The 14,959-nt window shown below is 43.6% G+C and overlaps 1 protein-coding gene across 11 annotated transcripts in view; it reads right to left on the bottom strand.

Moving 5' to 3' along the window:
- Positions 1-482: 482 nt before the first annotated feature.
- ITPRID1 (ITPR interacting domain containing 1) overlaps positions 483-14,959 on the bottom strand; it is a 69,864-nt gene continuing 55,387 nt past the window's right edge. For 6 of the 11 annotated variants that reach the window (XM_080664886.1, XM_080664893.1, XM_080664888.1 and 3 more), the window contains 4 exons: positions 10,688-10,815; positions 9,824-9,935; positions 9,194-9,359; positions 483-8,326 (listed from right to left, as the gene is read on the bottom strand). In XM_080664886.1, the coding sequence (XP_080521012.1) occupies positions 8,235-8,326; positions 9,194-9,359; positions 9,824-9,935; positions 10,688-10,815 (498 nt within the window). In that variant the 3' untranslated portion in view covers positions 483-8,234. Of the gene's footprint in view, positions 8,327-9,193; positions 9,360-9,823; positions 9,936-10,662; positions 10,816-14,959 lie in introns of those variants that run through there. The other 5 variants (XR_013960422.1, XR_013960423.1, XR_013960424.1 and 2 more) reach the window with 5 other exon arrangements.

Here is a 14,959-nt window from a genome sequence, read left to right as displayed (position 1 = left end):
TGTACACCTCCCAAGTTCAGGCTGTTGTTGGTGGTTTTTTTCAGGGTCTTCTATGCGCACTTGGATTGATTGTGCACAACCCCCCTCTCCCCGCTCCCCCCTTTCAGGCAGATGTAAACAGCAACTCAATGGCAGATGGTAATGTAAATCTATACCTCGGAGAGCTCTCAATAACAGCCACATATGTGCCACGTGGAAGTCAGAGACCCCTGGCCTCCGGTGCTCCCAGCGTAAGTGCAAAGAGCCATGTGTCCATGGCATGATTTGTGGGTCCAGGAGCCCTCAGATGTGTGGCTGAATGAATGGCTCCTGGCTGCACTGCGGATGGATGCCTAATGGTAACTCGCTTGAAATGAATATGCTTTTATTTTAGTCTCAAATATTCCATCTTAATGAATAAGAGTGATCACAGTGATGCACATTTCCAAACAATTTATTTTAGTCAACAGCCGATAAAATGTGCACTTCACATATCTGCCTTCTGAAATCAGTCAGTGTCTGTGTAGATGGGTGGGTGATGGGGCTCCAGCTCCTTGGGGAGAGAGAGAGAGAGAGAGAGGGAGAGGAAGAGAGAGAGAGAGAGAGAGAGAGAGGGAGGGGAGAGAGAGAGAGAGAGAGTCATCCAGAGAGAGAGAGAGAGAGAGAGAGAACACAGAAAATGTTTGCAGGTGGTTTATCCCAGAGATCTTGCTGGATCTCTTTGGTTGCCTCCTGCAGCCCTGAGAGAGAAGTCACTATTTCAGATCAGCGTCTTCTGGTGAATAAGCATCTACGTATCTGGTTGGGCAGTTTGAAGCACATTTTAGTTCTTCATAACAGAAGACTATCTGAGTCTGTCAGTACCAAATTCTGATATTTGTATTCTCATCCAATTGAAATAAAGTGACAGAACAAATTTAATATTTCAGAAATTAATTGTCAAATACTTAATAGGTACTTATTGAAAAGAGGGGTAAAATTATTAATTTACTTTGGGTTAGTGGAGATTGATATGCCATTATAGGAAATAATATAGAGAGCTAGACTCCTTCTATATTATGACCAGTTTCCCCCAATAGTGACATTTTATAAGATTATAGTACGACCAGATAGTGACATCGTTACAGTTCACTTGTCTCATTCCAGTCTCTCTCCGTGTGTGTGTGTGTGTGTATCTGTGTAAGTTCCACACAATTTTATTTCCTGTGTAGGTTCATGTATCCACCACCAGTCAAGATACTGATTACTTCCACCTCCATGAGGATCCCCCAAGTTCTTTTTTTATTATAATCACACCCTCTTCCACTCCTCTTCTCTCTGCCCCATCTTAACCCCTGCTAACCACTAATCTGTCCTCTACTCCTATAATGCTGTCATTTCTAGAATGTCATATAAATGGAATTATATACCATGTAACTTTTCTATTGGCTTTTTTCCCCCCCACTCAGCTTAATTCTCTGGAGAGTCATCCAGGTTGTTGCATATATCAAGAGGCAATTCTTTTTTATTGCTGAGAAGTACTCTACGGTATGGTGGTCCCTGCGCTGGTGGTCTCTGTTCATGCTCTTCTGTTCTCCTGCATTTGAACAGATCTGACCCATCATTTGCTCCCTCTTGAAAACCAAGCTGAGTTTATTCTTTTTGAGGAACATGCTTTCAGAGCTGGACATCTGGCTATTGTATAAGAGTGTGATCACCACTCAGCAGGACAGCAAGGGAGCCATGTGGCTACTAGTCGGTTACCAACCCAAAGCTTTGCTTGAATATTAATTCCACCATGGCTTCTCTGACGCTCAGTTAAGACAGTGCGCTACAGACGAGAAGCATGCTGCCGGGATGCTGTCCATGCAGCCCTCAGTCATCAAGGGCATCCTGTCCCTGGTGGCCTCTCACAGCACACGAGGATAAACAGGCCAGTGGAGAAGGAATGCATGGCTCTTTCCCATGCTTGCTTCCTTCCAGCTAAGCTGTTACAATTTCCCAAATCTGAGACTTGCCTGGATTCTGAGAACTCTCCCCCAGAGAGGTGGCACATAAAGGAACCGAGCCTCATCCCCACCACATCACCAAAGCTTATCAATGCTACTGTGAGCGCTCATGTAAGTAGTTGGAGGAAGCCACGAGGGGACTACCAGATGGTAATAGTGGCAGCCTCCACACACTGTTTCTGGGGGTTTCGAAACACAGAGGAAGCAAGCACATCTATTTTCCCAAAGGGCACATAGGGTTTTCAGGTATATGCAATGCAGTTTAAAGCTTTCGCTGCTCAGAGGTAGTAAAATGAGGGGTTATTGTGTTTGCATTGTGCTACAAAAATATTAATAAGTTCATTAACTCTCTATGAGCACAAGAAAAAGTGTTGACTAAGGTTTTTATGGTGTGGAAAAAATCTTTTTTAACTTTTAGGACTTTTCCTCTTTGGTTTCAAGTACATGAAAAATGACACACAATTCAGGAATATGTGAAAGCAAATTTCAAACCCAGCGTGTATTTAAAATAGCGGCTCTAACTTTTGTCCTTGGTTTCAAGGAAATTACATGCCGCATATTACTGCACTCATAAAGCCGGCGGACAATTCTCCCCCCAGGTTCTGGCCAGGGCCGCTGCAGAGCTCTGCCTCTCCTCCGGCCTGTCCAGCACGCGCTGGCCCGACAGGGAAGCTCTGGAATTCCTACACAGGAGCAGCTCCGGTGGCGTCTGGTCGGAAGGAGAGGTGAGAGGATCAGCCTCGAAGCTGCATTTGCAAAGCAAGTGCCTGTTATTGTTAGATTGCACGCTCATTTGGGTTTGCATTTTGGGGGGCACACAGTGGAGAGAATAAGTCAGCCAGCCTTTGTGTCCATCAGTGTTTCCAGAAAGACTTTTCTTCTATTCCCATCACAACCAGGAACCTGACTTGATAGCAATTGCCTTTGAGGTCAATTTCAAGCATCTACCTACACCTTCAATTAAGACTCACTTAATCTGATCCCATCTTACCTTTCCTACCTGCTTACATAATTTCCTCCCTGAGCCTCACACACATTCTTGTCTCAAGCGTATACTATACTAAGAAAGAAAGCACACGATCTGAAAGCATAGAGAATTGGGCTTAGAGGCTATCATATCTAGTTACACTCTGGGAGACCACAGACAATTTAATTAATCTCTGAGACCCCATCTTCCCACCTGTAACAGGAAGATAGTCATATCTGTCTTACAAAGTTGTGATGAGTATCAAGAGAGATAATAGCATAAAGGTAAGTGATACAGTGCCTGGTTTATAGTAGACACCTACTTACCCTCTTCCCTTTTACTTCGCCTCATATTCCCACCCCCTTCAAATTCCTGTTAATGATAAAATCAAGTTTAATTTTGTCAAGTAGGAACCTCCTGGAACAACTTAGACAAAAACCTATATTTGGTGATTCAGTAGAAATGTGAAAATCATGTGTGAGAACATCTAGTAAGAGGTGATAACTCCATGAACCTTCAATATGTACTCCTTACATCCACAGATGGGGAGCAACTTCGGCTACCAGTTAGGATGTAGAAAACTTGCAAGATCCTAACAATGAGAACAAGCAAGATAAGCCACAAAAACCATGGGGCTTGGGCCTGAAGTTCTAGTTACCTAGAGTCTTTTTTAAAGGACAGCATGGTTTCTCTAGAATCCAAGCTCTGATGGTCAATCATTACCAGTTAGAGAAATGAAAGGCAAAACAGAGTTCACAATCAGATGTGCAGGATCTAAAGGAGAGAACCTGGTAGAAAATCGGGCCAAAGCAGAAGCAGGTATTAATTGATAAACAGGCTCTCAAAGGATCATTACAATCCCTAGTGGGTCTGGCTCAACTTTATGGAGAAGTGGGCATGTGGTGTATGAGTGTTTGGAACTGACTGAAAGACAAGGTGTCAAATCACTCATAGTTCAAGGTCAACTGGCTCCTGACATAGATACCTGGGTCAACAGGAGTGATAACTTGGGACCTGTCACAGGAGGGAGGATGGCTAAAGGAGTCTGATATAAGAGTCAGGCATTCCAAGGCTGAGCACAGAACCTGGCTGAGCCAACTTCCTCTATGAGATAAACTGACAAACTCTGAAGGATGGGGGCCAGAGAAGAGAAGGGACATTTTGTACTCTTTTATTTTAAAATTATATTTGATAATCAAGTATCTGTAGGCAGCAATTCAGCCCTGGGGAAAGTGCCCATTGAAAAATGTGTTGAATAGCGGACCTCAAATCTCATTACATGAGTAATGGTCTAACAAAGCATGTCTATTCTTTGCCGCCCACTTGAGATTGCTCAGTGAAAATAACCCCTTAAACAAGAAGTGGAGTCTAATGCAAATGCTGTTTTTCTACAGATGCCTTATTGTTCCTTTTCCAAATATAGCACTGCAGACTGCAGTTGGTTTGTGATGTAGAAAAACCATTTGGCTGCTGTGAGGCAGGAAATTGGTGTGGAGTTGATAGACAAATATGTGGCCTGTGCTTTACTTTGATCGTGCTATTTGAAATGAAAAGCAGGTTTTGATGCTAAATTAGAATACCATTTCTATAAGGACCAATTATATAAGAGTAGTCTACATTTTTCATTATTAATAGATTGTTCTCTTGTGACCAGTGATGTACGGCTTGTTTGAGGTACTAAAGGTTAATAGGGGTTCAGATATTTTGGCTAGTGTCTTTTTCTGGGACAATTCATGAGAAGTTTTCTGCTAAATATAAAGTGACCTTGCTTTTTGTTTATAATGAAAAGAAAAGGAGAGAAAGAGAATAAAATAAATCTATTGCAGTTTGAGTGCTGCCCATATTACTCTAGTAGGTCTCGCTGCATCCTTTCATGCCTGGAGTCGACCACACACAAGGCATTCTTATAGGATGTCAATATGCATCACATCCTGTCACTGTCCAACTTCAAACCCTTCAATGGCTTCTCACTACATTCAAAATAAAATCCAACTCCTAGCCATGGCTAGAGCCCCTATCGGGCCTGGTCCCTACTTCCTCCTTCCTCCACTGGCTCCAGCCTCACCTTCTCTCTAGATAAATTTAGTCCCAGCAAATATAGGTGATGGACTTGCCCTTCCCTCTCAGGAGACACTCTGACTCAGGTGTTTGCTTGCTTGCCTTATTTGTTTTTAGCACTTTGCTGAGATATAATTTACATACACTGTAATGAAAGTGAACAATTTAATGGTTTTTAGTGTATGTTCAGAATTGTGTAATCATCACCATAATCTAATTTCCGGATATTTTCATCACCCCCAAAAGAAATCTTGTACCATCATTAGCAGTCACGACCATTCCCCTGCCTCATTGTCTAGCCCTAGACAAACGCCAGTCTATGTTCTGTCTCTACAAATTTGATTATTCTGGACATTTTATATCAATGAGACCATAAAATATATGGTCTTTGGTGGCTGGCTTCCTTGCAACCAAGAGACAACTCCTCTAACTTAAAAGGAGGTGAATTCTGAAACAAAAGTGAGAACACTATTTCTTAGGTTACATTAACTTTATTAAAGACTTGCCATGTTGTCCTAATAATTTTTTTCTCAATCTCTCCATTGCCTGGTAAAACTGATGATCCCAGACTCAAAAACCTTGCTGTCGATGGGGAGTTTCTGAAAGGTATAAACAAAGAAGTAACATGGAGAGGGTTCTTAGCTATGTATGTTTTCCTCCCCAAACTAAAAATTCCTTAGTGGATTAGACTATGTCTTATTTATGTATACCCAATATTTATTAGTGTTGATATGTTAATTAATGAATGAATTAATTCTCTTGTCCATTCACTCATCAAGTTCTTTTATGTTTTAGGCCTGGGGATAAAATATGGAAAGATGACGACAGACAAGTCTCTTCCCCATAAGGTTTACACTCTTGGAAGGGATACAGCCACTGAACAAGTAAACAAATAAAGCAATAAAAATCCACGTAATAAATGCTATGAAGAAAACAAAGCAGGGTAAGTGGGCAGAAAATAAATAGAAATGTATGCAGGAAGAAGCCCTATTTTGCATAGGGTTGTTAAGGGAAGCCTTTCTGAAGGGGTGGCATTTGAACAGAAATCTGAATGAGAAGATTCCAGCCATATGAATATTTGGGGAAAGTGGGACAGCAAATGCAAAGAAGGAACAGCACCAAAAATGCCCCTGAAGTAAAAATGCCCTAAGGTGATCAGGAATTAGCAAGAAGATCTAAGAAATTGAATCACAGTAAGAGGGAGATCAAGAGGGAGAGAGCAGTGTGATATGAGGTCACAGAGGGATGCAGGGTGGGGTTGTGTAGAGCTTTGTAGATGTTGGTAGGGAGTCAGGATTTAATTATAAATGTGCTGAGAAGTCACTGGAGATTCTTATGTGGGAGAGCAAAGTATCTGATTTATGTTTTAAAAAGACCACTCAGAATTATTATGACACTCCATTCTGAGCATAAATGTCTTGGTTAGGTGAGGTGGATTGAGTGTTGTACCACACAGCATGGGAAAGCATTCCATTCAGCTCCATCTCTGGAGTGCCATCCTGACCTAAAAGGTCTCAATAAATCTCTTTGAAGGGAAAAGTTCCTTTGAGAGACAATTCCTGTTGGATGATGTCCCGAGCTGTTGGCACAAGTTTATAAAACACCTTTCCTTCAAACCATCTCAGACCTGGTAATCCAGGAGGATTCAGGTACTGCATCTTCATTGCTGTCATCATAAACAGTTGCATCTGCTGGCTGGGGAGCCAGCCACGTGAGTCTGTGTTCCATTCCAATGGTAACTGGAACATCAGTTTCTATTATGTCCTGACAGACAAATGATTAATTAGCACAATCAGCATCTCTCCTTGAAAATGGCCATGGATCAGTGTGTTCCTCTCCATCATGTAATTGAATCAGGGCCCACACACCTGTTTCCACTTCCTTTAAACAAACACCTGCCCAATAACCAACACAAAGCGATATTAAATCCCAACCTGCCTTGTGCATAAGTACATCTTTCAACTTGACCTAATCGATGCTGAAAGCTAGGAAAGCACAGGCCTCAGAGAAGACGACTGCCTGATCCTCACATGTAATCAGAGTGTCTGCAGCTCTGGCCCTACTTGGGCACGTGGCAGAGCTGGGGTGGCTGTGCCCCAGGCTGAGTCAGGCCGGTCCAGGCTCAGGCTGGTTTTCCAGGTGTGTGACATTGAGCAAGCCACTTAGTCACTGCAAGTCTCTGATTCCTCATCTTGAAAATAGGGATAATGATGTTGACCATGTTTGTTGTTCTCCTATAGGACTTACATTTAGCATTTTTTACTATAATATGAATATTAACATCACTTTAAGTTGACAAATTTCAGTTCTGATTAAGATAGAGTAAGTGCTCCTCCCTTTCTTTCCCACTGATTATAATGAAAAGTCCTATTCAGTATATGCAGAGCAACTACCTGAAGACTCTTAAAAGTATGTAATAGCAAGTCAACTAGGGAAGAGAATAAAAAACTCAAAGAACCAGCTCCTGGAGATGAGTTTCTTTCCTCCCATATTTTCTGGCTTAGATTCTAGGGCAGTCTGAATCTTGAAGCTGTGAAACAGAAAAATAATAATGCAAGAAAAACCCTCTCTCTTGGGCTAGAGGGTTGGGGAAGGAGCTGATGGGAAAAGAGATCTTTCCCCTCTAAGCCCTACCTTCAGCATGCCCAAGGAAGTGGCATCCCCATGGCAGTGGCAATGGCAGCAGCAGTGAAGGTGGCATCGGGTGTAGCAACTCCAGCAATAGGGAATATGCAGGCTCTTGTTTTGCTGCTTTTCCCTGAGGTAGACCCAGTTTCAGGAAGTTCATTATCGTGCATGGATGCTAAAACCAGGGTTCTGTAGGCAGAGCCAGGAAAAGGAACCCGTAGGAGTCAGAGAAGGTGGGGGGATTCACAGAGAGGAACTAGCAAGAGAAAGGGATCTTTCAATCTCTATATAAAGGATTGGACTCATCATGACCTATGATGCATAGAACTTGATCATAAGCAACATACCGAGGCGCTGAGAACTGAACAGGATAGACCACCACCCAGCAAAAACGGAGAAAGCTTGTTCTGAAGAGAAATGCACATCAAAACTCTTCCAGCCCCAACCCTTTGCCCAGATCCAGAGCCACTTTCATATTTTTAGGCCATTTGTTACAGCAGCACCCTACTTCTCGGAACCAAAATCTGGGGCTGCCATCATAGAACATCACCAACCGGGTGGCTCAGACAACAGAGGTTCACTTGTTCAGAGTTCTAGAGGCCAGAAGTCCAAGATCAAGGTGCCAGCAGGCCTGGTTTCTGCTGAGGACTCTCTTCCTGGCTTGTAGATGGCTCCCTTTTCTCTGGGTCTTCACATGGCCTTTCCCCTGTGCAAATGGGAAGAGAGGGGTCTCTGGTGTGCCTCCTTCTTTGTATAAAGACACCTTGTTGGATTAGGGTCTCACCTTTGTGACCACATTTAACCTTAATTATCTCCTTAAACACTCTAGCTCCCAATGCCATTCTTGTACATGAGGGCTAGGGCTTCAAGATAAAAATTTTTGGGGGGCGGGTGGCAGTAGACACAATTCAGTCCGTAACATGTGTCTTTATAAAGAGAATGTTATATGACGTAGTGGACTGTGACTTTTCATAGATGTAGATGTGTCTCACTTTGAGCATAATGAAGAGAAATCCCAGGACATAACATTGTTTTATACAAAGCAAAGCAGTTCTCTATATTTCAATAAAATGTTGATTAAATTCCATAGGATCTTAACTCTGGTTATCCAACGAGCCTATGGTAAATCTGGTTTCATTATATGACGTTTTGTTTAAAGTCCCAGAACCTATTGATAATGTTAAGTGAGGACTTACTGTATACATGTTGGCCAGCACAGATTACCTGTGCCAGGCACATAGTAGGTGCTCACTTATTCCGTATTGAATGGAAATGAAAAGATTCTGAGTTCCTCCTGGGTTTAGCCATCGAGTAGAATATTTAAAAATAAAAAAAGCCCATGAAAGGCTGACAGACACTTCTCCTTGGGGAAAGTTGAGAGAGGGTTGCTTTGGCTAGAGTGTGCGCTTACATTTTGTAGGAGGGCCATCTAGAGGGAGACACTGGTGTCCTTCTCTCCAGCAGGACAGTTTGACCAAGGGGCTGGACCTAACTCTTCCTGGGCTGGAGGAGACATCTCAGGCTGGCTCTCCTAGGTGGGGGTGGGAGAGGAAGGCAGCCAGATAGGTCCTACCTGAGCAGGGAGCCTGCTGGCCATTGTCCGGAGGAAAGGCAGCCCCAGGGGCCATGGCTGGGTGGATGTGGGCATGTGAAATCTGGCCATTCTTTTCTTCTGTCCAGTCATAAGGGTGCGGGTTTGTATCGTATGCAGGTGGTTCTCCTGTGAGAAGATCAAGCTGCTAAAAGGAAAACAGAGACACAAAGAGTGGACAATGTACCTTATTTACACCAAACAGCTAACTCAGATTGTGGGAAGGCATTTGTGGGAGGTGACTTCTCTAGCATGGGCTTGGCCAGAAGCAGATTCTGGCAGTGACTCAGCCCATGTTTGGTCCAAAGCTGCGTTTCTTGTTCTCATTTGGAAAATGGGCTAATAACATTTATCTGGAATTTACAGGGCAGAGCGAAAGACTGGCACAGGAGTTAGGGGACCCGAGTTCTCATCCTGAATCACCCTCAGCCAGCCATGTGGTCTTGAGCAGGGCAATGTACTTCTCTGGACTTCAATGTCTTTATACTGAAAATGAAGGCGCTGGCACATAACCCTGGAATCTGAAATGACTGCACAATCAGGTTTCTCACTGAATGCACCCTCCTATGGGGGGCAGGATACAGTCCAGCCCCACACCCCCTCGTGCCGTACCAACAGGATCCCTTGTCTGATCTGCTGAGCCCGGTCTCCTAACTGCAACTCCAGCTCCTCCACCTGCTGCCGCAGGGCCTTGCGTAAAGTTTGCAGTTGCTCGGCCTCCTTCCTGCAGGCAAATAATAGAAAACCAAATTCCACAGCCACCTCCATCCAAGGGCCATCTCCCGCTGCTCTTCCGAAAATGTAGGTCATGTCTTTGCTATTTCTTACAGGAGAATGTCACCTTCTTTATTTGTATCAGTTGCAGACACGGGCACATTACTAAGGCAGATTTTCTTTTTTCTTTTTAAATAACTCTACTGCAGAATAATTTACGTACCATGAAGTTTACCTATGTTAAGAGTACAAGTCAATGATGTTTAGGGAATTTGCTAAGCTGTGTAACTGGCAACATCCAGGTTTGGGACACTTCAACCTTCCAATAAGAACTGTCATGACCTTGTACCGCTAATCCCTAGTCCCTCAACTTCAGGCAACTACTTATCTACGTTTGGATCACATACTTTTAATCTGTGAAAATAATGCAGATTTTCAAAACCCCAAAAACTCCGACATCTGCATTTACACGAGTCCCACTGGCATTGTTTAAAGATGTCCTACTGGCTAGCCCCCTCTTCCCAGCTGCTGCCCGCATTCTGACCTCAGAGAGCTGTGGCCGTCAAGGGTGAGTTTTGCTGTCTGGCAAATGGCTCTCACAGACTCCCACTTAGAAAAGGAGAAGAAAAACGTGAGAGCCAGGAGAAGCTGGCCAATTTCTCAGTAGCCCCGCTTCGGGCCACTCATCTGTCCTGCCCGGATTACCTTTCTGCTTCAGGTGTGGGGTTGGTACTTACTCTTATGGCTCCCTCGGATAATTACCTCTCCTCTTCTGACATGTCCCTGGAAAAGAGGGCCTGCTGCCCTGTGAGGTGCTTTTCCATTTCCTCCAAGTGCTCCCGGAAACCCTGGCAGAGCATCCTCATTGCTTCCATCTCGCGGGCTGTGCACTGAGAACCAGCAGAGAGAGCTCAGCGGGGGAGCCCTGATTCACCGCAGGAGTGTGCCAGGGTGGGGCCCGCCATCCCACCCGGGTTCACCGCTTTGCCCCACTGCTAATGTGCGGGGAAGAGAGGAGGGAAAGGCCACCCTTGGGCTTCTCCCAGCAGCTGGAGGCAGTACGTGGCTGGGACAGGAGGGTAGAAGCTGTTGGATGGCCCTGGACATTCTGTCCTGGAGATGGGAAGGCAGTCTGTAGGACTAGGTGATACCGGGATGGGAGAGCATAGATCAGGGGTGGGGGAACCTTTTGTCTGCCAAGGGCCCTTTGGATATTTATAACATCATTCAAGGGCCATACAACATTATCACCTTAAAAATTAGCCTGCTGCGTTTGGTCAAACATTTAATGAACTCACCCTTAACGCCTTGGCAGGGCCAGACCAAATGATTTCTTGGGCCTTATATGGCCCATGGGCAGAACATTGCCCACCCATGTGGTAGTTGGAGGAGAGGAGGGCAGAGGGCTAGAGTACGGGCTTGCATTTAGAAAAATGGAGTCTTTCTCATTTCACTTTGTTGCTGAGTACTGCCTTGCTCTGAGTCTCTATAATTGAACACATCTGTTCAGATGGTTATGTTTAGTTAGAGAGTTTTCTAAGAAAATTTTTGTTAGTCTTAGCTTGGCTTCACCACAGTCCCTGGTGATTGAAAACGGAGGACCATCTCCAGCCAGCTAAGAAGGCCATCCACAATGAGGCAGGCACAGGTAGGCATCCCATCCCTGCACGAAGTGGAATCTGGGGTTGGATTGTCCCCCCAATCCAGCTCCCCATTACTCCTGATGGGAATCATCCTTTACATCTTCCTTTCTCTGCATGTCTGTGCTTTTGCCTTGGTGTCCTTATTTAATTATCTTCTTAGAGCCACCAAGCCCAGTCCATTTGTCAGGCACTCCGTTGATTTGCTGAGTTCTTACCGGCTATCTCTTGTTTTCCAGCCCAGGTTGGACCGTGCTTTGAATGGGTCCATAACCCAAAACCCCAGCATCCCTACCCATCTGAATTTGAGTGATGCAAATGTGAGTTGGAGCCTAATGCTCTCTCCACCAGGCCATGGGTTTGGACCCCCTTCCTGATTGGTGTGGCAGAGGCTGCTAGTTGCCTACTCACTATCTTTCTCCCCTTTATTCTTCCTAGAAAATTCTAATAGCTGAGGGGAAGCAATGTGACTAAGTAAGAAACTGTTTCTCAGCATTCCTGGCACGTAGATAGCAATGAGGTGGAAGTGGAGAGCATGTAACTGGGATTTTAGGAAGCTCTTTAAGAAACTGATTTCTCCAGCAGGTGTCTTTTAACCTTTTCTTCTTCTTTCCATGGAAACCTGTCTTACAGCTCTGCTACTTCCTCCCAGACCTGCTTCTAAGAAGTCCCAGATTCTTACCTTCTCCTCAAAACCACATGGCCAAGATCCTGGCAGCCCAATGGCTATTTTTTTTCTTTCTTATCAGAATTGTCATAATGAAAATATTTTCATCAGAATGATGTTTTTATATTGAAAACCCTCTATCCTTTTGCTTGAAGAGTTGGGTTTTGATTCTTTTCTATCTTCTAAATTTTATGCCGAATAACGTATTTTGTGTACCAAACTTCCCAGTTACTTTTGCTTCAGTGTGAGTGCATTTGAATCAGTGAGAGGAGTGTTTGAAGCATTACTAGTGTTGGAAAGTGTTTGAAAGGTGACTACAATAGTGGCTCTTCAAATCAGAAAACGTCCTAGACACCATGAAGGGCTTTCAGAGATCAAGTATCGTGACAGAATGGCTAACTTGTCCAAGGTCAAAAACGAAAGTCAGATTTCAAAGCCAAGCCTCCTGGTTCATTTCTGTTCTTCTGAGTCACAGTAGGGACTACAGTGTGGCTGGCCACATGGAGAAGTTATTTGTCTCTTGAGAGTGAGCTGATGAGGAGATGACTACGTTCTATGGACAGTGAGGCCAGGGACATGGAAAGATGGCATTCAAGTAGGCTAAACATTGTAATCATTGACTTTTAGATTTCATCTAGTTTTTTGAGTTTTTGTGATTGGAAGGTATGGGGGCTGGGATAGATGGCCTATGGTTCCCTGTGTAGGTAATGACATGAAAAATTCTGAAACACTGCCATCTTCTGGTCATTTAGAAACACTAAATAGACATTTTGGCTCTAGAACAAGTATTGAAGTAGTTGCAGAAAAAAGGAAGCCTTAAACAAAAAATAAAATAAAATAAAAAGGGGGAGGGACTGTTTTGAACTCTTATTTGCAATATAAGATCTGGGTATACATAATACAACATCACCGAAAAACAATGAACTTTTGAAATGGCTCATAGTACCTTTTACTAGGGTAAATGGTGTATGCTTTTCTTTTTCTTTAAATCTAAGTAATGAACATTAAAAAGGAATTTTCTAATATCCAAAAATCTAATTTCTGATACATCTTATTTCCTATTCTGGAAAATTTTCAAAAAAATGAATAAATCATTGTGAAGGATTCACTTATCTATAATAAAAGCATAATATGCTAATTAGACCAGACAGCCGAATGACCTTCCGGACGTCTTTCCTGACGAAGCCGTGGTGGTGGGTGCTAAGGCAGAGGCGGTTAGGGGCAATCAGGCAGGCAGGTGAGCAGTTAGGGGTGATCAGGCAGGCAGGCAGAGGGGTTAGGGGTGATCAGGCAGGCAGGCAGAAGCAGTTAGGGGAGATCAGGCAGGCAGGCAGTGAGTGGTTAGGAGCCAGTGGTCCCGGATTGCGAGAGGGAGGTCTGACTGCCAGTTTAGGCCCTGGATTGGGCCTAAACTGGCAGTTGGACATCCCCCGAGGGTTCCCAGATTGTGAGAGGGTGCAGGCCACAATCTGGGACCAGACCTCTAGTATATAATAATTTAATTATATCAGTAAACCATTATCTTAAGTAACGCACAAGACCTCACAAATGGCATTCACCAGCCTAGTGTTTCTCTGCACTATTACATCCTTCTATGTAAAGGGGGAAGAAGGGTGTTTTTCTGAGCTTTTAACCTGCAATGCTCTTAATATCCATACCTGTTTGGAACTCCCATTGTCATGTAAGAGATGGTATCTGTCACTGCCTATAATTTTCACTTGGTCCAAGATCTAGAAACCTTTTTCATTGATCATTAATTTTTCTACCCCTACCTAGCACCTAGCATCTAACTTAAAGCCATTTTTCTCCAGGATATTTTTCAGGCCTTACCCAGGTTTGCTCACTGTAGATGCTTTGTCTCTTGGTTCTTGAATTTGTTCTTTAGTTTATTTAAATAGCCTCTTCTTATGGGTGAATGGAATACATTAGTTTCACTTGCTTTTCTCTGTGTGTGTGTATGTGTGAGTGTGTGTACACCTGCAGAGGAGTACAAGTATGCACAGGTATGTGTGTTTTGATTGTTTCCTTTGAGTGTGTGTTTGTGGTTCCTTGGATTTAAATTAAGAGAAATAAATGCATTGTCTGTAGTAAAACCCATGTAGTATGCCTTTCAGCAGGTGTATAATGCCAAATCAATTTGATATAAAAGTCCCATTTTTTTAGTAAAATTGCAAATTCTAAGAGGAGAGAAGGCTGAGTCAATGTGAGATGAGGTACCGGAAGACATGGGATGGTGACAGGCATACTCATCCGAACTCCTGTTCATTTAAAACCTATACGCAAGTCTGACGATGGGCTGCAAACCCCTGTATTTTCCACCGAAGTGCGATATGTCATAGACTCCAATCAGGTGGAACGTCTATTTCCAATGGCCAGATCTCTCCACACAGTTGGGGCAACTCTGAATAGGTTTAGCGAGACTGAAGGATTCATGCAAGATTATACAGCTATGTGAATGTAAGACAGAGAACTGATTCGTTAGACTGAACTGAAGATGGCGTCCAGATGCATTCCTACTTATCACCTTACACGTGAATTCATGCAAGGTTCCACAGCCCTCTGTAAAATGGGAATTAATAAGAAAGTTGGCCTTCTTTATTTCACAAGGAGATGCGAAGTATGAAATAAGAAGAAATTTGTGAGAAGATACCATAAATCACACAGCACTCTGCAAATACTACTCCTGATCTGCAACAAGAAGGTGTGCCCTGAGCTTGCATTCAGAAA

The sequence above is a fragment of the Plecotus auritus genome, assembly GCF_963455305.1.
Source record: "Plecotus auritus genome assembly, chromosome: 4".
Taxonomy (NCBI): domain Eukaryota; kingdom Metazoa; phylum Chordata; class Mammalia; order Chiroptera; family Vespertilionidae; genus Plecotus; species Plecotus auritus.
Note: the sequence above shows the minus strand (reverse complement) of the source record. Positions and strands in the feature narration are given on the sequence as shown.